At 42.7% G+C, this 23166-nt stretch overlaps 1 protein-coding gene across 2 annotated transcripts in view; it reads left to right on the forward strand.

The window, feature by feature from the left end:
• The first annotated feature begins 4447 nt into the window (after positions 1-4447).
• Positions 4448-23166, forward strand: part of RCAN3 (RCAN family member 3) — a 37823-nt gene continuing 19104 nt past the window's right edge. The window contains exons 1-2 of one of the 2 annotated variants that reach the window (XM_070383088.1): positions 4448-4775; positions 14604-14858. In XM_070383088.1, the coding sequence (XP_070239189.1) occupies positions 14664-14858 (195 nt within the window). In that variant the 5' untranslated portion in view covers positions 4448-4775; positions 14604-14663. The remainder of the gene's footprint in view (positions 4776-14603; positions 14859-23166) is intronic. The other variant, XM_005900709.3, reaches the window with a different exon arrangement.

Raw genomic sequence — 23166 nt, forward strand, 5'->3', positions numbered from 1 at the left:
AGGAAATTTTGTTAACTTTGGCTTTAAATATCACCAGGAACATACTATTTTTTACCACTTCCTTGTCCAAGCCACCATCATTTCTGGTCTGCCTTATTGTAATAACACCACCAAACCAGTATTGCCATCTTATCATTGTTGCCTGATCTTTACTCATTTCCCTTTCTTTGGGTAATAAAAACTTGAATTATCTTTGGTGAGTGTAACCGTCAAAGTTCCAGCAGAAGGTTAATCTGAGCTGAGTTTGGTAAAGGGTGTGTACAAATGTGTGGGCAGGGTTAAGGGAAACAGGAAGAAATGATGGGATGAAACCCCAAGACTGCCAGCAGAAGGGAGCTATTAATACCACCACTTCTAGGAGAAGAGAAGGGAGAATCTACCAGAACCAGGAGCGAGAGCTGTGTGAAGGGCGGCACACGACAGAAGACTCAGTAGAGGTATGTAGCCAACCTGCAATGACTCAGAAGGGCAAGTCCTGTACAATAATACTCTTACTTCATCCTCCTCAACTCTCTGAGTTCTTCCAATGTCTTTTATGGATAAATCCAACGATAAGCCAGAATATAAGGGACCCACTGAAGCAGTGTATGTAGGTCACCTCCAGAGACACAAATTAGGAAGAAAAAACGTAGAGTAGATAAAGGAACCCCCAAAATTTTTTTGGTCACAGAGAAAGTCCCCTTTCCCCAGTTCTCAGAGATTTAAGAGCTGCTGATCACACCTTAAGGGCTTCCCAGTGGCTCAGTGGTAAAGAATCCACCTGCCAATGCAGGAGACATGAGTTCCATCGTGGGTCAGGAAGATTCCCTGGAGGAGGAAATGGCAATCCACTCCATATTCTTGCTTGGAGAATCCCATGGACAGAGGAGCCTGGTGGGTTACAGTTCATAGGGTTGCAAAGAGTCAGACATTACTGAGTGACTGAGCACACACACGTGCACACACGACCACATCTTAGCTCTAGAGGTTAGCACATGACCCAGATCTGGGCTGTCAGAGTATTCAATCCCCCTTCTGAAGAGAGTGGCTTAATGATGTACAAGAAACCCAAGTTAGATCAACAAAATGCAGTTCTGGGACTTTCACTGATAGCATGGAGGGAAAAAAACCTCTCTGCTGTTAAGGATATGGTTTGAAGTTGTTAGCAGTCATTCTGCCATCTTCTGAGGAAAGACAGCCTGAGAATGAAGTCAACACAAAGGAAAATGGAGTCAAGAAATGGAGATCAAATTCTGATGTCATACTTTTAAACCCCCAGATCCAGCCATGCCTGAAGCCCACATTTCTGAGTTACATGAGTTAATGAATTCCATTTATTGTTTAATCCAATTTGAGTGGCTTATTACATGCAAAAAAACTTTTGACTAATATTTAATACTTATCCCAGAGACCAATGCAAAGACATACCTTTATATCTCTAAATATGCCACTATTTCTAGGGAATGTCCTTTTCCATATTTTCCACCTAGGAAACTCCTCCTCAAATAACTTCTTAATGCAAAGTCTTTCCTCAGTTTTCCGGTAGAACTGCTTTCGTCTTCCTCTGCATTGTCAGCACTTCGCAAATGTCTCTATTTGTATATATAAAACTGTGTTGCGGTTAGTTGTTTGCTTATTGGTCTCCCCTCCCTGTGAACTCCTGAAGATTTGTATAAGCCTAGTACCCAGCACAAGGCCTAATATCTCAGGGAAACCCTGAGTCGAACAAGGCTAAATCAGTCTCTTTTAGCTTTGACTAGACGGACCAAGAGGTCCATCTCAAGGCTATGGTTTTTCCAGTAGTCATGTATGGACTTGAGAGTTGGATCATAAAGAAGGCTGAGTGCTGAAGAACTGATGTCTTCAAACTGTGGTGCTGGGGAAGACTCTTGAGAGTCCCTTGGACATCAAGGAGATCAAACCAGTCAATCCTAAAGGAAATTAACCCTGAATATTCATTGGAAGGACTGATGCTGAAGCTGAAGTTCCAATACTCTGGCCACCTGATGTGAAGAACCGACTCATTGGAAAAGACCCTGATGCTGGGAAAGATCGAAGGCAGGCAGAGAAGGGGACAACAGAGGATGAGATGGTTGGATGGCATCACTGACTCAATGGACGTGAACTTGAGCAAGCTCTGGGAGCTGGTAAAGGACATGGAAACTTGGATTGCTACAGTCTGGGGGTCTCAAAGAGCTGGACACGACTGAATGACTGAACAACAATAAACCAGTCTTTTTACTTCAGGATCTCTCAGAGCCATTTCTGTGGTAAGATGCATTAATGGATCCCCATGCAGGGGTACAGAATGCAGCAGTTTCCAAATTCATTTTAAACTAAAAACTCAATTTTTGTTGAAGTTGCTGTGTTCGAGAAATTTAGAGAAGAAAAACTGCAGTTCTTAGGGGGACTGTAACAGATGAAGTGGCTCTTGGTAGATGTTTTTTAAGCGTATAAAGGCGAGAACTTGGTAGGGGGTAGAAGGCAGCAGGGTTGGAAGCAGTAGAAACATCAGAAGCAATGAACAGGAAGCCAGAGGGGTGATCCCCTGGACATATCTCTGTGATAGTGCCAGGTCAATTGTTAAGAGTGACTGGGACCATAATGCAACCTGTTTCCTTAGTTTAAATCTAACAGATTACACATATTCTACACATATTATTTTTTAATTTTTATTTTGTTTTCATTGGAATATAGTTGTCTCACACTGCTGTGTCAGCCTCTGCTGTACAGTAAAGTGAATCAGCCATAACTATTCATATATCCCCTCTTTTTTGGATATCCTTCCCAGTTTAGGTCACCACAGAGCACCTAATAGAGTTCCCTGTGCTACGTAGTAGGTTTTCATTCAGTTCAGTTCAGTCGCTCAGTGGTGTCCGACTCTTTGCGACCCCATGGACTGCAGCACGCCAAGCTTCCCTGTCCATCACCAACTCCCGGAGCTTGCTCAAACTCATGTCCATTGAGTCCGTGATGCCATCCAACCATCTCATCCTCTGTTCCCTTCTCCTCCTGCCTTCTATCTTTCCCAGCACCAGGCTCTTTTCCAATGAGTCGGCTCTTTTCATCAGATGATCAATGTATTGGAGCTTCAGCTTCACAGTCCTTCCAGTGAATATTCAGGGTCGATTTCCTTTAGGATTAACTGGTTTGATCTCCTTGCAGTTCAAGGGGAAGAGTATACATATAAATACACGATAGATCTTTTTCTCTTTCTGACTTAGTTCATTCTGTATGCGTCTCTAGGTCCATGTATTCTACACACCTTAAACCTTCTTCCGTCCCCTGAACCCAGAGGCTAAGTGCCTAACAGCAGGGCTTCCTTGATTTTGACCCTCAATTTGCTTCACTTTGCCTCAAAGGCGGCTATGTGTGAGAGATCAGAAACTGGTTTTCTTCTAATTTCACATCCTTCAGATAAATTCCCTTCTTGTTCTGTGCCACTGTTTACCTCTCTGTGAACTAAGAGAAGGAGACACAGGCTCCCTGCAAGGCTTGGCTCAGATGCCTGGGGGGAGGAGGGGAGATTTTTTTTTAATAACCTGCCAAAGGAAACCTCAGTCCTAAGACTGTAACTTTGGACAGCTTATTGAACAGCTTAGGCCTTTGGTCTTTCTATTTGTAAAATAAACATAATTATGCCCCACTGTTTCCAGAGAATTCAGGGAGAATCAAGAAAGACTGTGCCATGTAAAGTGTTTTGCAAACAAGAAATAAAATATTAGAAATGTAAATATTATTAGTATTGTACATACGATGGAGAGAAGGAAGGGGAGAGTGGAGAGGAAAGGCAGGTGAGAAGGCGCCAGAATTCCACCTTGGCTCAGAGCCCAGAATAAGGCACAGCACTCCGATGCAACCTATAGCTCAGCCACGCACATAACTAGCTGTCTCTCCATGGGCAATTAAGCCCCTGGAAGCCCATCTCGTCTATAAAAGGAGGATAACAATGTTCGGTTCGTTGCTTGCGAGGTTACGTGAGGTAAATCCTGCAAAGCACGCGGTGCAGTGTACATAGTAATTGGCTCGCAGTAAATGTTCGTAATATTCCTACTAATTATTCTTGCCATCGACATAATGGGGCCAAACAGGAAAAAAAAAAAGAGAGAGATAAGCTATTTTTGGTCACGATGCAAGACGCAAATATCGCCTAAGGTCCAGCCGTCGGGGGAACCTGAACACCACGCACCCAGCATGACAGCCCGACCCCCAAGCTCTCCGCGGAAGAGAAAACCCGGGGATGCAAGCCAAGTGCGCACGGCCGCGCCCCGCCCACACGGCCGCGCCCCGCCCACACGGCCGCGCCCCGCCCACACGGCCGCGCCCCGCCCACACGGCCGCGCCCCGCCCACACGGCCGCGCCCCGCCCACACGGCCGCGCCCCGCCCACACGGCCGCGCCCCGCCCACACGGCCGCACGCGAGGGGCGTGGCCGCTTCCTGTCGGCGTCGGGGCCCAGCGCGCCCCTGCCGGGCGGCAGACCTCGAGCGCCTGCGCCGAGCGCGCTCGCCAGAGGCGGAGCTGAGCCGCGCGGGGCCGGGTGCGCGCGCCCAACGCCAACCGCCCAGCTCGCCCGGTCGCGGCTCGCGCCCTGCGCCCAGGGAGTAGCTCGCGCCGGGGCCGAGGGCGTGGCGGCCTGGCAAGCGGCGCCGCACAGATTCAGCCGCGGCCACCTCCCGCCGTGTCTCCCCAGAGGCCCAGCCCCTTTGCGACCCCGAGCTCCCGCGTAGCCCGTCTGGCAGCCCCGGCCTCTCCTTCCCTTACCTGCCTGCCTGCTGCGGCGACCACGCGCGCAGGTGAGTCTCCAATTCGCCAAGTGGGGCCCGCGCCCGCGTCTCCGAGCAGGCTCTGCACCCGGCTCTGGGGAGGATTGGGGTGCACTGGGTGTGGAAAGTTACAAAAAAAAAAAAAAAGAAAGAAACAGTCCGCCTGTGCCCTGGAGAGGTGGGCGCTCCTGTGCGCCAGACCCCAGAGATGCTGCGCCTTTGCCTCCGGGGTCCAGCCCTTCTCGCGCCCAGGGTGTTGTCTGACAGCTCTGGGGTGGTGTATTTGCAGAACACAACCAATAGAAAGGGTCTGTCTCCCAACAGCTGTTTGACCTTTTGAAAAGCTGACAGGTCCAACCTGCTCCTGAACGCAGAAGGGGGGCAGGTGGTAAAACGGGGCGACCAGAAGGTGGAAGCCCATCTTTGTTGTTGCTCTCCTTTCTCAGTGATGCGTGGGTAACCATCGCATTACCTGTTGGATAACTTCTTGAAACTTGTCTGTCTGCTTCCTTCTGCTGCCTGGGCCAATAGAGCAGTAGTGGTCTGTTTTCAGCTTGCTTGTCTCAGCTTCCGTGCAAAATCTGATCATCTCCTTCAGGAGATTAGGAGTCTAGGGCAGGGAGCAGTTCAGGTCCTTGTTGCAGATACTAACAGTTATTTAACGTGACGCTTTACTGCAGTGCTCAAAAGTATTAACTCCCTCTTATTGAAAGTTACCTGTTGTTGTTTAGTCTCTAAATCGTGTCCGACTCTTTGCGACCCGATGGACTGTAGCCCGCCAGGCTCCTCTGCCCATGGGATTCTCCAGGCAAGAATACTGGAGTGGGTTGCCATTTTCTTCTCCAGGGGATCTTCCCGACCCTGGGATGGAACCCAGGTCTCCAGCATTGGCAGGCGGATTCTTTACCGCTGAGCCACCGCGGAAGCCTGGAAGTCTCTGCATTTCATAGAGTTTCACATGTACTATTTGATAATCGATTGAGGGATTCCCTGGTAAAGAATCCGCCTGCCGGTGCAGGAGACTCGGGAGACGCAGGTTCGATCCCTGAGTCGGGAAGATCCCCTGGAGGAGGAAATGGCAACCCACTCCAGTAATCTTGCCTGGAAAGTCCCATGGTCAGAGGAGCCTGGCGGGTTACAGTCCATGGGCTCACAAAGAGTCAGAACCGTTGGAAAACACACGCATGACTCGTTGTAGCTGTGATTACATAGGATTTAAAATGATTAATTTTAAGACTGTTTCATTAGTTGTGGTTCAAAATACTAAATTATAAAACACAAAATATTGAGACTCAGAATATAGATGTTTGTGTATCACCCGACGGTCGTGCTTTTTGGTGGCGATTTTGTACTGGTTTTCTAGAAATGGACATTTGATGCAGGAAGACAGTGAAAGGCTTGAAAACTCAGGTCCCCTTCTTTAGCCACGCTGTCAGCTTTATGTTTTACTGGGTTAGCAAAACTTCTTTCTTAGAGTGGGAAGAGATCTCAGTGCTTTTGGAGAAGGCAAGATTTTTTTTCCACTATTGAATTATAACATTTGTAAAACTTTTAAACATGTGCATGTTACAAGTGAGTACAGATTTTGTATGGGGCCGGAGGATATAGTGGTTGAAAGACTTCAGCAAAGCATCATGAAAAATAGGGTGATTTGGAAATCCATTAGACTGAAGTCTGTGAAATAATGGGAGCTCTAAAGTTCAATGCCATTTATTATTTAGACCCAGAGAACTACAGGAGGTGAAGGTCAGACAGACAGTGGATCTCCACTTTTCCCCTCGAATGTAAAGATTATAGTGAGGGGAAATGAATTATATGCTGCGAAAGAAATAGCATCAGTCCTTATATCTGTACTTCAGTTATTCTTTAAAACCAGTTATCTTCATTTGTTCTGCCAGTTGGTTATTCTTACTTCCCTCTCCCGCTGGAAAGTACTTCACTGCATTGCAGTAATTATAACAGGACCCTTTCTGAATTACATATGAAAAGCGGGCACAGGTCGTTGAAACATACAAAATTCAAAAATCTAATTTTCACCTTTACTATGGCACCGGTTTTTTTCCTCACCACAACTACTAGAAAGGAGTAAGATTTTCTGCCTGTAAGCAGTGAATGGGGAGGAAGTGAAAGATAACAGCTTTGCAGGATAGCTATTGAAACCCTCACACTGACAATCCAGAGGGTTCTTTTTTTGGAGGAAAAAAAAAAAGGAATTAAACTTATAATATGGAAATTTTAAAAAGGTATCTAGTAGTTCAACATCATCTCTGATTATTTTCCTCATTTTATATTGAGAGGAAAAATGTAACTCAAAAAGCCAGATGACTTTTCCCAGGTTATTCAGCAGGGCACTTGTGGAGCTGGAAATGAGGTATTTGTTTGCTTCCAGTATTGATTGATCACATCAGAAAATAATAAATTGCATCTAGCTAAGGTATGTTAAACATTCACCAAGCTGAGAAGCATACTGTTTTGAAAAATTATTATAATTATTTAATCCTGAAAGAGGAATTTACCTTTTCCTGATCAGAATTTAAAATGCAAAGTCAGATTCACGTGCTTGACATTTTCCCTTGATGATTACTTTTGTCACAAGGCTTGTATCCGAGCAGATGGTCATGCTACTTGGAGTTTTCCACTCATTTGATATTTCCATGAGGAAACAATTTGCCAGAAGCCAGCCACAGCTACAGTTGTGCTGCAGATGATGCTAAACCCTGATTACCACAGACTTTTGCTTATAAAAGCTGATGGATATTGGTCTAGCCCTTTCCGATCCATATTTCCCTGGGTTAGGAAATTGAGGGACACCTTAGTCTTGTAGGAGTTGCAGCGGAGCAGAGTTAACAGACTCCAGTAATATCAACCTTGAAGCAGTGTACTTCTGTAAATTTTTTTCTTAATAAAATCAAGCTATTTCTTAAGTACCAGCTGAAATAACTTATGATTTCTTTACAGATGTGCTAAGATTGTTTTTCCCACTGGTTGATTCTGATCATATCTCTGTTCACATCTAGCTGCATTTGTGATATCAGAAAATTATGAAATGGTTGACAATGTTGATTTAAGCTATATCCAAAAAAAAAAATCTCACAGCAGGCCTTCAGCAAGAGAACCATCAGGTGAAAGATGATGTCTCTAATACTGCATGCACTGAATTACAACATAAAGTTCTTTGAGGTCCTTGAAAAGTGCACCGTGGACTTTTTCAGCTAGCTCTCTGTTTTTAAATGTTTACATGATTTCATATTGGAACTATATCACCACACCAGTGGTTGCTCTGGAGCTGGTTTTATTGATAGCTGCCACTGAACAGTTTTCTTGAAATGATTCAAAGTGTTAGTTTTGTTTTTGTAGCTTTATTTTTGTGTCCTTTTTGCTACCTGGCATTAGATCATTTGGGTGTGTATTTTTCTCATTTTGTAATTTTAATATCAGTTCCATCAAAATTTCTGATATTATTGGGATCCTTTCCACCCAAAAATACGTTGGCATAGATTATGCCTATGTAAAAATAATTGATTATTGAGCACCAGCTGTATGCAAAGCATCATTCTGAGCACCCAGCATGTATTCTCTGATTTAGTGCTTCTAATATCCTTATTGGATAAGGATTTATTACCCCCATTTTATAGTTGAGGAAACAGAAAAGGAGGCGAACTAACGTGCCTGACATTGAGTCCTGGGGGCAGGCTTCCCGGGTGGTGCAGTGGTAAAGATTCCACCTGCCAGGGGAGGACGCAGGAGGCGTGCGTTCCATCCCTGGGTCAGGAGTACTCGGGGCAGGAGACACAGTTTAAATCTAGAAAATTCTGATTATTGAGCCCGAATCTTCCTGAGATACGTATTTAAAGATTGTTCAGATTTATTTGTAGTTACTATGGGATTTCATTAATCCATCCTTTAAACGGTATCAAATATACACTAATGTATAAGTGAAGAAAATGTAGCAATACTATAAAGATTATTGAAATAATGTTTGAGGAAAGGCAAATAATTTAACAATTATCTAAAAAAACTGAAGGGGAAATACCTATAAAATAACCTATGTAAGTTATAGCGGATAACTGGCAAAACTTGAAAATAGACTCTGATTTCAATAACAGTGTTATATCATTGTTAAAGTACTTGGTTTGATAACTGAACTGTGGATTATACAAGAAAATGATCTTGTTCTTATACAGTGAAGTATTTGAGAGTGAAAGGAGCAATACTGTCTTAATCTCAATGGTTCCAGGGAAAAACGTGTATATAAAAAAATGAGGGAATGATTTTTTAAATGGGCCAAAATGTTAAGTAGTTGGTAACTCTTAGAAAAGGGTATACAGGAATTTCTCGTACTGTTCTTATAGTTTTTCTGTTTGAAATTATATCAAAAGAAAAAGTTGCCCTGAAATGAAGGTAGAAAACAGGAAATGAAGGTGTAACATTCTAAGAATTTTTTTTTTAAGTCAGCTGAAGGATTGTTTCTTGTGCTCTGATTTTTTTTTTTTTTTTTTTTTTTTTTGGAGGTTGGAAGAAGGTACTTGAGACCAATAGAAAATCTTACCAAACATAGCTTGACTTTCTCAAATTTTAAAATCTAGCCATTTGGAGCTCCCTGACTCTCCAACCAGGCCCAGTGTTTTCCTTGCCTCCTCTTAATGGGGCGGGGAATAAAGCATTAGTGTCTCTTAAAAGATAAGATAAAAAGACCACCCACTGGTAGTCACACTGAAAGTTAAATTGCCTAAAACCTTCACTACCATGCTAATATTGACTAATTTTTTAATTTTTATCTATTTTTGTCTGCACTGGGCTCTCCTTGCTGCTCACGGGCTTTCTCTGGCTGTGGGGTGTGGGTTTCTCATTGTGGTGGCTTCTGTAGCTGGGGAGCTCCGCTCTAGAGTGCAGCTCAGCAGTTGTGGCGCCCGCGGTCAGCTGCCCTGCGGCGTGTGGAGTCTTCATGGACCAGGGATCTAAACGGTGTCTCCTGCAATGGATTCTTAACCACCGGACCACCAGGGAAGCCCTAAACTTGACTAATTTCTATGTCAAAACCCTGCAACCCTGCTTTCAAGGCAGCCCGGCCCGAACCCACCTTTCTGACTTTGTCTCCCACCATCCCCACCAAACGTGGTCCGTTCCGGCCATGGCAGACCTCCTGTCTTGGTGCTTGCTGACCTTTTTGTCTCCCCACCTTTGTCCATGGACTGTTGGCTTCGCCTGGAATGCACCCCATTCTTTTCTTGCTGAAATTCTCTTCTGAGAAGCTGTCCTTCATCCTCACGCAGAATTAAATTTTCCTTTGTCTGTGCTGCCATATCACAACGCTGTCTGCTTTCATTCAGCAATCCTTATTAAGCATATACTGTGAGCTAGAAACTGGGCCAGGGACTAGGGATTCAAAGGCACTTATGCTCTGGTAGCTAAGAGTGGTTTGTAAACAAACAATCGTAAGTATTGTAACAGCGAAATGAACTTAGTGCTGTGAAAGCTACAGACTACCCTACATAACTTGGTCTTGAAGAAAAGGTTACAATGAAAGTCACAATGAGATACCATGTGCCCCCTATCAGGCCCCTTTCCAGACTGGAGATGTCCAGCACAATAATCTACTGGAAGAAGTTTTAAACAGTTGTAGTTGCCTGTGGGCTACCCAGTTAGGCATATTCAGTGGAAAGATAAAAAGGCTAGTCTGCAAGTCTAGATCTCAGGAGAGAGAGGCGGAGTCCAGGTATGTAACTCACACAGACCTGTGATTTTCCGTGTGCAAAGGCAGGAAGGACTTGGGGGCAGATTAGAATCTCTCAGGGTCACGTTGTTTTTCAAACCACCATCCCCTCTAGTGCCCAAGATCCTGCTTCCCCCTTCACTTCGGTGACATCTTTCCTGGCTTAAGAATAATTGTCGGAAGCGAGAGACGGTCTTGATAGACACATGTCATGCGGGTGAACCACAGGGAAGCAGGAAGCAGAGTTGAGAAACACTGGTGGTGGTGTAGTTAAATGCTGGGGCGTGGATGAAAGCACTCAGGAAGAGTAAGATGACGAAGACGATGGGGTTGAAACCTCAAGGAGAGAGAGTTGTAAAGGGTGAGTGGAGAGAGAGGAGCCACTTTGAGGACAGATGAGGAGGAAGGAGAGCTGGGAGGCGGGGGCACAGAGACATCCCACTGTGGATGGGTGGGACCAGAGGCTGCCCAGAGGCAGGTGCCAACCCCACGAGGCTGCTGTTGTCCATTCGGGGCCAGTTCAGCCGGAAGGTGGTGGCAGGAGTCCAGCTGCCCAAAATTCAGGAGTGATGGGAGTCAAGGAGATTCCTCTTTCCAGGACGCCTCTAAAAAAGGGGAAGCAGAGACAGAGGGAGGTGGATTGAGGGGCAGGCAGACTCCAAATGGAAGATTTTTCTTTTTTCAAAACTGGGGCGGGGTGGGGGCAGGGACTCGGGTAGAAGTATGTTTGCTAAGGAAGAAGAAAGACTGGGTGGAGACCAATACATTAAAACTATAGGAGGCAGGACTTCCCTGGTGGTCCAGTGGTTAAGACTGTGTGCTTCTAATGCACGAGGCACAGGTTCGATTCCTGGTCAGGGAACTAAGATCCTACATGCTGTGCAGGGCAGCCAAAGAGGGGGAAAAAATTCTGAGCTCTAAAACAGTGAGAGAATAAATTTATGTTTAAAGAAAAAAAAAAGTATAGGAGCCAATGGTTAAGAGCCTGTACTCCCAATGTAAGGGACCCAAGTATGATCCCTGGTCAGGGAACTAGATATCGCATGCCGCAACCAAGAGTTCACATGCTGTGAAAAGGAACGAATTTGAATCAGTTCTAGTGGAATGGATGAACCTAGAGGAGTAAGTCAGAAAGAGAAAAATACCATATAACAACACATATACATGGAATTGAGAAAAATGGTACTGACGAACCCATTTGCAGGGCAGGAAAAGAGACGCAGACACAGAGAACAGATTTGTGGACACAGGGGGTGGGGGCGGGGGCGGGGAGGAAGGAGAGAGGGGGCAATGAGAGATTAGCAGAAACATATACATATGCAAAATAGCTAGCTTGTGGGAAGTTGCTGTGTAACTCAGGGAGCTCAACTAGGTGCTCTGTGACAACCTAGAGGGGTGGGATCGGATGGGGGTGGGACGGAGGTTCAAGAGGGAGGGGACCTATGTGTAGCTACGGCTGATTCATGTTGTTGTACGGCAGAAACCAACACAATGTTGTAAAGGAATTATCCTCCAATTAAAAAAAAAAAAAAAGAGTTCTCATGCTGCAGCCAAGACCCAGTGCAGCCAAATTTAAAAAAAAAAAAAATGTGTAGGTGCCAAGATCCTTTTGAGGTGGTTGGTGTCGTTGAGGAGAAACTCTTGCTGGGTGGAGCTCCTTGAGGATGGGAATCATGCTTTATTCATCTCATAGCTCCCTGTACCTAGCACTCAGTATACATTTGGAAAATGTTTATAAAAACAAATGAAGATTTACTTTTTAGAATTAGCCTTTCCTGATTGATATAGTGGAATAACGGGGGGAAATCACTATTTTTCCCCATAATTAACATTCTATATTGTACTCTTTGTAAGCAATCTATTTGCAACTTCATGTTCTTTGAAATAAAAGAGAAAAATCACGGAGAAGGCAATGGCACCCCACTCCAGTACTCTTGCCTGGAAAATCCCATGGATGGAGGAGCCTGGAAGGCTGCAGTCCATGGGGTCGCTGAGGGTCGGACATGACTGAACGACTTCACTTTCACTTTTCACTTTCATGCATTGGAGAAGGAAATGGCAACCCACTCCAGTGTTCTTGCCTGGAGAATCCCAGGGATGGGGGAGCCTGATGGGCTGCCGTCTATGGGGTCGCCCAGAGTCGGACACGACTGAAGTGACTTAGCAGTAGCAGCAGAGGGATAGGGTGCTAATTAAAGTCTGAGAACCACTAAGGCAAATATGGAAGGCTCTGCCGAGCCCTTCTGTTTGTTTGGGGTCCAGCAATGTCTGATGACAAGGTGATTCTGATTCATTTCCTTCGGCTGGGGCAGCTATAATCTGGAAGTAGCTTTTCCATCCAAGATGAGATTCAAAGCATTTTCATGGTCTGGGCTTTTACTCATCACTGCCTACCCCACATTGGTTTATAATTGATCTTTGGTCCCTGAGCTTTTTTTTATCTTTGATTCATATCAACTGCTGTTTAAAACAGATGACCTCATTAAGAAACTTCTCTGCTCCCCTCAAGGTCCTGCCTTTGTTTTTATTCAAGTGTGTATATCTTAATTGGAAAATGTGTCAGACCCAGATTAGAATGTGAAAAATCTGGATCCTGGGAAGTGTAGATTTACCATGTGAATTTAATGAAGGAACTTTCTCCCCCAAGACAGAGGGAGACCAACACCACAGGGAAGAAGTTAGTAAGTCAAAGGAAGTGAAAAAAAAAAACAGTGAAAAAGAAAAATATTAGATACGTGGAATTAGGTCTTTTTCACAAAAAAGGGAAACTATATCAACCTGAGATGGGAAGCCACTTGGTTATGCTCCTTTTGGTTCCTTTTTTTTTTTCTCTTTCAGGTAAATGCTGGCTTGAGACTCCACTTTATGTGACTTTCAGGTCATTTAAAGAGACATCATGACCTAAGATGGGGTTTGTGGGCAAGAGAGTAATCAAATAAATTTGAAACATGCTGTATATTAAAAAAAAAAAAGGAAAAGAGAAAAATCACAAATTAGGTAATATTGTGGTAGTAATCGGAGAAGGCAATGGCACCACACTCCAGTACTCTTGCCTAGAAAATCCCATGGATAGAGGAGCCTAGTAGGCTACAGTCCATGGGGTCGCTAAGAGTTGGACACAACTGAGCAACTTCACTTTCACTTTTCACTTTCATGCATTAGAGAAGGAAATGGCAATCCACTCCAGTGTTCTTGCCTGGAGAATCCCAGGGACGGGGAGCCTGGTAGGCTGCGGTCTATGGGGTCACACAGAGTCGGACATGACTGAAGCGACTTGGCAGAGGTAGTAATAATCATGCTTATTTAATTTTCTTGTGCCTGATAGGTAATGACTTAAATTCCAGCATCTTGAAGTGTGTAATGTCAAGGCACCTGCCTGGTGGGTGTTGCGTGCAGTTCATCAGAAGAGATAAAAATGGATAAAAACAGTCTTATAAGGCAGTCGCTGTTCATTATTAACAGGGGGACACTATCCACTCCATGCTGGTAAAATGATTTATTTTTAAGCATTCAGAGAAAGGACATTTTTAAAATTGTCTTCTATGTCAGATTTTGCCTGTAGTTAATAATGCTGATATTAACGAAGACTGACTTTATATAGAGCTTTCGGTTCTGTGTAACTTAGTTCTTCGAGAGTATATTCAAAAGAACAGATTGGTTAAAAAAGGTGAAGTCAGCTCTTTGCAGGCCATATTCAGGGTGCAGATGGTGAGCGAATCCGTGAGGGTTTTCTTCTGCTCTGCCAAGTTTCAGTGTTGTGGACCTAAATCCCAAACAAATCTGCGAAGGAGGTTCTGGTTCACATTTTCCTTCCCCCTGCTTGTAAACTGATGTATATGTTGATAGTATCTCCTTTTGTATTATTCCCACCCGCCCCCGCCACCTCATTTCACTATAAAATTTCCAGCCTTTTTTTTTTCATAATAAGTCATTGCTTGTGAAATATCTTATGTAAAATATGCTAAGCAAATCAAATTAGTATATATAGAATTCATTGCTGAGGACTGTGATGAGTTGATTTCAACGTTGATTGATCTTTCCTGAATAAAATTGCCTCCTTTGATGAATTGCTGTCTTGAGGATTAATTGGAACCTTACTGAACCTTCAATATCTTATCTCTGTTGTTTTCTCTTTTTTTAAACAGTTAATGCCTGGTAGACATCTTTGAACTTTAAAAACAGAGAAGACCTGCTTTTAGAGGAAAATGCTGAGGGACACTATGAAGTCTTGGAATGATAGCCAGTCAGATCTTTGCAGCACTGACCACGAAGAGGAAGAAGAGATGGTTTTTGGTGAAAATGAAGATGACTTGGAAGAGATGATGGATTTAAGTGACCTGCCTACCTCACTTTTTGCTTGCAGAGTCCATGAAGCAGTGTTTGAGGTGCCGGAGCAGAAGGTAGGCATACACCCTAGCTTTCTCTGCCTTTGGTAGTGTGTTGAATGTGTGTGGATTCGGGGAAACAGTTGATGGCGGCCTATTTGCAAAGTTTGTTATTGGTCCATGGCAGGTAGAGAAGCGTGCACCAAACTTTAGACATTGCTTTGGCATTTTGGGGCTCACTGGTGGCTCAGACGGTAAAGAATCTGCCTGCAATGAGGGAGACACAAGTTCGATCCCTGGGTCGGGAAGGTCCCCTGGAGGAGGGCATGGCAATCCACTCCAGTACTCTTGCCCGGAGAATCCGATGGACAGAGGAGCCTGGCGGGCTACAGTCCATCAGGTCTCAAAGATTCAGCCTTCTGGCATTTTTATTATGTTTTATGAGAATATCAGCCTGCAACAGATAGGAAATGCTTAAAATCCAGTCCTACCCCACGAACATTTTGAGAAGCACTGGTTTATAGTGAATGCTGAATGAAGTCTTAATAAGTTCATCCATTGATACACTCAGTCATTCATTTTTGTAGCTTGTGGTTAAAGAAAAGCTACGTGACTTTTAGCCTCACTTCTTATTACTTGGTAGTAAATTCACAAAAGAAAAACTTACTTTAAGCCTTTTTCTGAGGCTAATAACATAATTAGGACTGTTTATGATTTCATTTGGGGCTTCCCAGGTGGCTCAGTGGTAAAGGATCCTCCTGCCACTGCTGGAGATGCAGGAGACATGGGTTCAGTCCCTGGGTAGGGAAGATCCCCCTGGAGGAGGAAATGGCAACCCACTCCAGTTTTCTGGCCTGGACAATCTCATGGACAGAGAAGCCTGATGGGCTACAGTCCACGGGATTGGAAAAGAATCAGACACGACCTAATGACTGAGTATGAGCACAGTAATTTCATTTTAACAGAGTTCTCGGTATTTCTTTTCTTACTTCCTGCAGCCTGCCCAGGGCAAAACGATTGAGTTTATTTATTTATTGTTTTGAAGATGTCTACTCTTTGGTTCATTCATTATTTACCTATAAAAAAAGAGAATGTGTGTGTGCGTTTCATTCCACGGTGGCCTCACAAAAGCCTGTAGATCTTAAGTTACACAAAAATAAAATATTTCTACCATTGGTATGAATTTTGCATGTTCTAAGACTTTGTTTCAAAATCCCACCACGCTTCCTTTTAATTTGTTATCTATGTCTTCCAAGTATTTTTCTTTCTGGTGACTCTCGTGGAGCAGAACTTGATATGATGAATAGTTTGACTCAGTACATACTTGAGTGCCTCGAGTGTGTAAGGCACTGTACCAGTGGCTTCAGGGGATAGAGTAGGAACTTAAACAGTTCTGCCTTGAGAGCCCTGCAGTGGAGAGGATAAGTAATTTGATGTAAAATAGAATACTCATGCCTTTAGAGACGCTTGAAAGTACTGAGTGTAGGGAAAATTAAATGTTCCCTTTGTAGTTTTCTTCTGTCAGTGTCTTCTTTTGCTTTAATTTCTCCTGGGCTAACCTGTTTGTGCAGGTTGTCCACACGTGTGCAAAAGACAAAGCAAAATAAAAAATACCTCTCTTGGATTACGGGGAGAATAATTCTGATTCCAATTAAATGCCTTATTTTCAAAAGAATTTTAGTTTTTTCCTGATTTGAAAAGGTGTTTGTTTCTTTTTAACTTTGTAATTGTTGGAATGAGCTTTTACCCTCTTCTGAGTGGTCGACCGAGTGACACAGGAACCATTGTCAGCTAAAACTGAATCTTCATTTTAGACTGCTGGATTTTGGCTCTACATTTTCACCAGTGCTTCTTGAAAATGGTGTGAAGTGGCAGAGGAAAAGTAAAGAATATAGTAAACTGTAAGAAAAAGAAGCCACAGGAAAAGTTTATCTCATAATTTCTGTTTCTGCAGCAGCCTGGTCGTTAGCTTTTTTCCACGTGCTCAGCTAATCAGCGGCTCAGTCCAGAGCACAACAGGTTTAGTACCTAATTTTTCTATAACAGATTGGAATTCATTCCAGTGTTATTGACTTGTCGTTTTTAACCCCAGTTTTCCCTTTCTTAAAATAAGGAAAAATTAAGCAGCCTTCTGATATGAACATGAGAGATTTTCAGGATTTAATTTAGGTTTTTATGGTGGGGGAAATTGGAGTGCTTCTTCTTTCTGCTTTACGTCTGTGTGTCTGGGGGATCTTGGTAAATGTTGATGCAAAGCAGCACTCCAGCTGGAACCTGACTTTATAAAGAAATGCATGTCGCTTTTACATTAGTCTGTTCACAAAGCACTACCCTTTGTACATAAAACTGTTTCTCCTGACCTACTTACCGTACGATTTTGGATTTGTTTTTCTAATGACAAAGGTTGGGATATATTAGGACATCTCTACTTGCTCTCCTGGTCCTGCTTTTTGATCAGTGATACCTAGCATCTAATACAGTTGCCTAGTACAGAGCAACACCTCTTAGGTTGACTGAATGGATTCTGTAAGATATTTGTTGAGGATTAGTGATACAGAGTTGTGATGGAAAGACAGACGTACAGAGCTGAGTGAGGTTCAGTAGTACGTAGGAGATTTAGCCTGAAATTACGATTTTAGATACACTGGCCCAAATTTCTCTGGTCCGTGTAATCATATACATGATACAAATCTTCCTGTCGAGCATCTGGTTTCTATATCCTCAATTTAAAGATGAATAGAACATATTACTTAAGAAAAATAAATGATATTTAGAAGTTAACTGAAATCCTCTGATTCTCCTAATCAGTTGCTGAATGTTCCAATTACAACGTTCAATCCAGAAGAAGTAAGTCTTTTGAGAAAACTGATTTGTTTTAAATCTGGAAATTGAAAGGGGAGATTCAAAGGAAGAATGTTTCTATTTAGTGAACTGTGTTTTTAACAGTGCTTGGAAGGTAACACAGTTTGAGTAAATACTTAATTGAATCTAGTACCATTCTGGCCAAGAATTAGTAAAAATTTAGTTAACTTCAAGGCTAGATTAAAGACTAGAGAATCATAGAAGTTTAGAGCTGAAAGAAATCCTATTCAAGTCGTTTCAGAGTAACAGAGTAATTGAGCTTGCTTTTAGAACCCGTTTTTCACTTATTCACTGAAAACTACAAAATATTGCTGAAAGAAATTAAAGACAATACAAATAAATGAAAAGATATTCACATCCGTGGGTTGAAATACTTAACATTGTTAAGGTGTCAGTACTACCTAAAGCAATCTACAGATTTGGCACAGTCACTGTCAAGATCCCAAAGATATTTCCTGCAGAAGTAGGAAAACTCTTCCTGAAATTTATAGACTCTCAGGAGACTCCCAAATAACCGAAACAATTTTGAAAAAGAACAAAGTTGGAGGACTCAAACACTTTCTGATTTCAAAACTTAATACAAAGCTATAGTAATCAAAGCAGTGTGGTACTTAATGTCAATTGTATCTCAGTTAAAAAAAGAACAGTGTGGTATTGGCATAAAGATGAACAAACAGGGGCTCTGTGTCAACCTAGAAGGGTGGGATGGGGAGGGTGATGGGAGGGAGGTTCGAGAGGGAGGGGACATGTGTACACCTATGGCTGATTCGTGTTGATGTTTGACAGAAAACCACAAAATTCTGTAAAGCAATTATCATTCAATTAAAAAATTAATTAATTAAAAAAAGAAAGCCTCCCCCAAAGGTAGACATATTGACCAGTTAAATAGAACAGAGAGTCCAGAAATGAATCCTTGCATATATGGTCAAATGATTTTCAACAAGAATGCCAAGACCATTCAATGGAAAAAGGACAGTCTTTTCAACAAATAATGCTGGGAAAACTGGAAATTCACATGCAACAGGATGAAGATGGCCCCTTACCTTACACGGTATACAAAAGTTAATTAAAAATGGATTCAAGACCTAAATGTAAGACCTAAAGTTATAAACTTAGAAGAAAACAGAGAGAGAAAGCTTCCTGACATTGGATTTGGCATTAATTTCTCTAGCAGGACACCAAAAGCACAGACAGCAATAGAAAAAACAGACACATTAGGACTTCATGAAAACTAAAAATGTGTGCATCAACTGACACTATTCATAGAGTGAAAAGGCAGCCGACAGAGTGGGAGAAAATGTTTTCAAATCATATCTCTGGTAAGGGATTAATACCCAGAATATATAAAGAACTCCTAAAATTCAACAACAAAAACCAAATTGGGTATATACACCCAATTATTGGGCAAAGGATTTGAATAGACATTTCTCCAAAGAAGATGTATGAATGGCCAATAACCACAGGAAAGATGCTTAGCATCACAAATAGGGAAATGCAAATCAACTTCACAATGAGATACTTGACACCCAATAAAATGGCTTATCATAAAAACAGAAAACAAGCATTGACGAGCATATAGATAAACTGGAGCCTTTGTGCACTGTTGGTGGGAACATAACATCCTGTGACTGCTGTGGAAAATGGTCTGGCAGTTCTTTAAAGAATTAAGCATAGAATTATCGTAGATCCCATGATTTTGCTTCTGGGTTTATACACAAAAGAAAGCAGAGACTTGACTATATATGTGTACAGCAGTGTCCACAGCAGCATTATTCATAATAGGCAAAATATGGAAACAACTCAAATGCCCATCAGTGAATAAATTAATAAACAAAATGCAGTGTATACAGACAATGGAATATTGTCCAGTCTTTAAAAACTAATGAAATTCTGATCCTGTGGGTAAATCTTGAAAGGTATGCTCAGTGAAATAAGCCAGGCACAAGAGGATAAATAATGTGTGATTCCACTTACATGAGACAGAAAGTAAATGGTAACGGCCAGTGACTATAAGAAGTAGGGAGTCAGTAGTTACAGTGTATGAGTACAGGGTTTCAATTTGGGATGATGAAACGTTCTAGTGGATAGTGCTTATGTACAACAGTGCGAAGATACTTAATGCCTCTGAATTGTACACTTAAAAATGGTTAAAATTTTATGTTTATCACAATCAAAAACTGCCACCCCCCATTTTTCTTGAGTTGATTATTCTTTGTAGCATGCTTTTGTACATATGTATAGAATATGTACACATGCGTGTACTGTGTATGTATATATGTATGTAAGGTGTTGGAGAAGACTCTTGAGAGTCACTTGGACTGAGAGGAGATCCGACCTGTCCATCCTAAAGGAAATCAGTCCTGAATATTCATTGGAAGGACTGATGCTGAAGCTGAAGCTCCAATACTCTGGCCGCCTGATGGGAAGAGCTGACTCATTGGAAAAGACCCTGATGCTGGGAAAGATTGAGGGCAGGAGGAGAAGGGGATGACAGAGGATGAGATGGTTGGATGGCATCACCGACTCGATGGACATGAGTGTGAGTAAGCTCCAGGAGTTGGTGATGGACAGGGAGGCCTGGCGTGTTGCAGTCCATGGGGTCACAAAGAGTCGGACACGACTGAGAGACTGACCTGAACTGATATGTATATGGGCGCCTCTCATGCCCGATGTTACGTCCTGTTGGCCCACGCTTGCACCCCACTTGTTGCCAGAGCACTCAGCTGTGTGTGGATGTAAGCTGGCAGCAGCTGTCCTGCATGGCACGGGGACATCTTGCCTTTGTCTCAGTGTTTCTCTGCTGCCTGTGCAGTTGCTTGGCCGTGTAGACAGGGCAGTCCTTGACCAGTGTGGGGCTGAAGCCAGTGAGTAAGTCCCTCCTTCTCTGACTCTCCAGCCCCCAATTCCTTGGCTCCTTCCAGGGCTCCTCTCAGGATCAAGCCCCCGTTGCTCACAGAGGTGACCAGCTTGGTAACACAACCTGGACGGGAGGACAACCTGTCTTCCGTCTTCCAACCTTATCCCATGGGGTTACTTCCCAAAACAAGCTTCCTGTGTGTGCCCTTGCCTTGGATTCCACTTTCTCTAGGAGCCCAGGGAAGACACAGGCTAATGACTTCCAAGTTTGGTGATTCTTCCTGTGCGGAGGCACTATCTCAACCTCTCAAAAAGGGGGCATTTTCTAGGTTGTGTGAAAAGGTAAAGACTAATGTAAAGAAAAACCACAGGCCCACCCAATATAGCAAATAAAATTTTACTAATACAGTTGAGCCTCTTGTCTCTTCTCCCAGAGATAACCATTATCCTGAACTCTGAGTTTATCATTTCCCATGCAATTTTAACCTTTTATTATATTTCATTTCAGTTCAGTCGCTCAGTTGTGTCCAACTCTTTGCGACCCAATGGACTGCAGCACGCCAGGCCTCCCTGTCCATCACCAACTCCCGGAGCTTGCTCAAACTCATGTCTATCACGTCGGTGATGCCATCCAACCATCTCATCCTCTTTCGTCCCCTTCTCCCACCTTCCATCTTTCCCAGCATCAGGGCCTTTTCCAGGGAGTCAGCTCTTAGCATCAGGTGACCAAAGTATTGGAGTTTCAGCTTCAGCATCAGTCCTTCCAATGAATATGAAAGTGGTGTGTTTGTAGGCCAAAATGGTCTACTTTCCCCCTCTCTCTGAAAGTAGTTTTCCTATGAAATCTTTTATAAGCTGAAATGGTATAAAGCAGAAAAGCAGTTCCTTGGGGCAATCTTGCTAACAGATGCACAAAATAAATTAAGGTAAAGCACAGATGCTCACGGACCCAGTTCCAGGCGCGTGCGCTTGATGCTGAGAAGCTGAGGGTCGTTTCCCAGGAAGGAGCTTGGTGGAGCTGCTCTCACCACTCGGGGGGCATGCTGCCTCCATGACAGCTGCTGCAAAACAGATGTTGAATGTGATTTTCACCTTTTTTCATAAAAGGAAGAATCCTCCTTGGACTTCTTTCTGTTACGGAAAATAGGTACTGGTGCAGGTCTTTCGTAAAGCCAAGTGGCATAAAGCAAACTTCTGAAAACTGGCAGATGCCTGTATTGGCATTTCTTCTAGTTCAAGCTTAATACTCTGTATATGTGTATATACAGTTTTTAAATTTTGCTCTATTTTCAGTTGACACGATTGTCTCTTTAGAAAGAGATCTACATAAAAACTCTACTAATAAGTGAGTTTGACCTTTTATACAGGCGTCCTGCAGTCCATGGGGTCACAAAGAGTCGGACATGACGGGGTGGCTGAACAACAACAATAAGTGAGTTTAAGAAGCTTGTAGGATACAGGGTCACTATATAAAATCAGCCACGTGTCTGTTTACCAGCAGTCAACATTTGGAAGTTGAAATTTAAAAACATTACAATAGCACCATGAAATACTTAGATCCAACAGAGGATATGCAGCATCCATATGCTGAAAACTATAACTCCAGTGAAATACATAAGATTTTACATTTTTTAATTTTATATAAAAGGGATAATTAGATCAGTTTTTCTCAATGTTGTATCTATAAGATTAATCCATATTGAAATATATATTCCGTTTCCCTTGCTATATATACTGCCCTAGTCTAAAAATACAGCATTATTTATTTACTCATTCTTATGTTGGACATTTAGGTTATTTTTGAGATGTTGTTATTGCAACAGTGATGTTGTGAATGTTCTGTATGTGTCCTGTGTACATCCTGGTGGAAGTAGGGGAGTCTTCTCAGGGTATGTAAACAGGCATGATGTTGCTGGCTTATCAGGTTGTGCTTTTTCACAGTCTTAGCAGAGACTGTCGAGTAGTCTGTGAGGCTACAGCTGTTTGCGCTCCTACCAGCCATGCAAGAGAGTCCCGTTGCTCTGTAGCGTCACCGGGACTTTATTTTTTCAGAAAAAAGCATTTTTGCCAGTCTGGTAGTTAACATTTTTATTCCTTTTAACATGCTTTTGCATAAACTGTAGATAAAAGCTTCTCAAATGTATTGCTTTGTGAAGAACCAGGTTTTCCCCCAGACTATCACAGATTTATAAAATGCAGTAAGAATATTATAGCAGTGCAAACTTGCTATAATGTTCCTAGATGCCCCATCTTAGATAGAACATTTAGGAATTTTCAGATGTAAGATTTTGAAATGAAGCTATCTTCATTTATCTTCTATTATATTTGTAGCTTCCCTTGTGAATACTTTGTCTCAAAACAAGAGTTGAAAAGTGTCTTAGATCACTTAGTTAGGAATTTAGTTATCCTAATTGTCAGGCATATTAAAAGATCACTGAACAGTCAGATCAGCTGTCATGTTCTTGGAGACCATCGGTTTACAGACTCTACAACTGACCTCGAGTTGTGTATTCAGTAAGTGTTTATTGAGTGTTGTACCAGTCACGGTTAAAGGTTCTAGGGAGACAGTGGTGGACGCAATGAAGCTCCAGCTCCAACAGAACATTAGAAGAGGAAAATATTTAACATGCAAACAAGTGAATCAGAAGTTCAGATAATACAAGTA

Source organism: Bos mutus, chromosome 2 (assembly GCF_027580195.1).
Source record: "Bos mutus isolate GX-2022 chromosome 2, NWIPB_WYAK_1.1, whole genome shotgun sequence".
NCBI lineage: Eukaryota > Metazoa > Chordata > Mammalia > Artiodactyla > Bovidae > Bos > Bos mutus.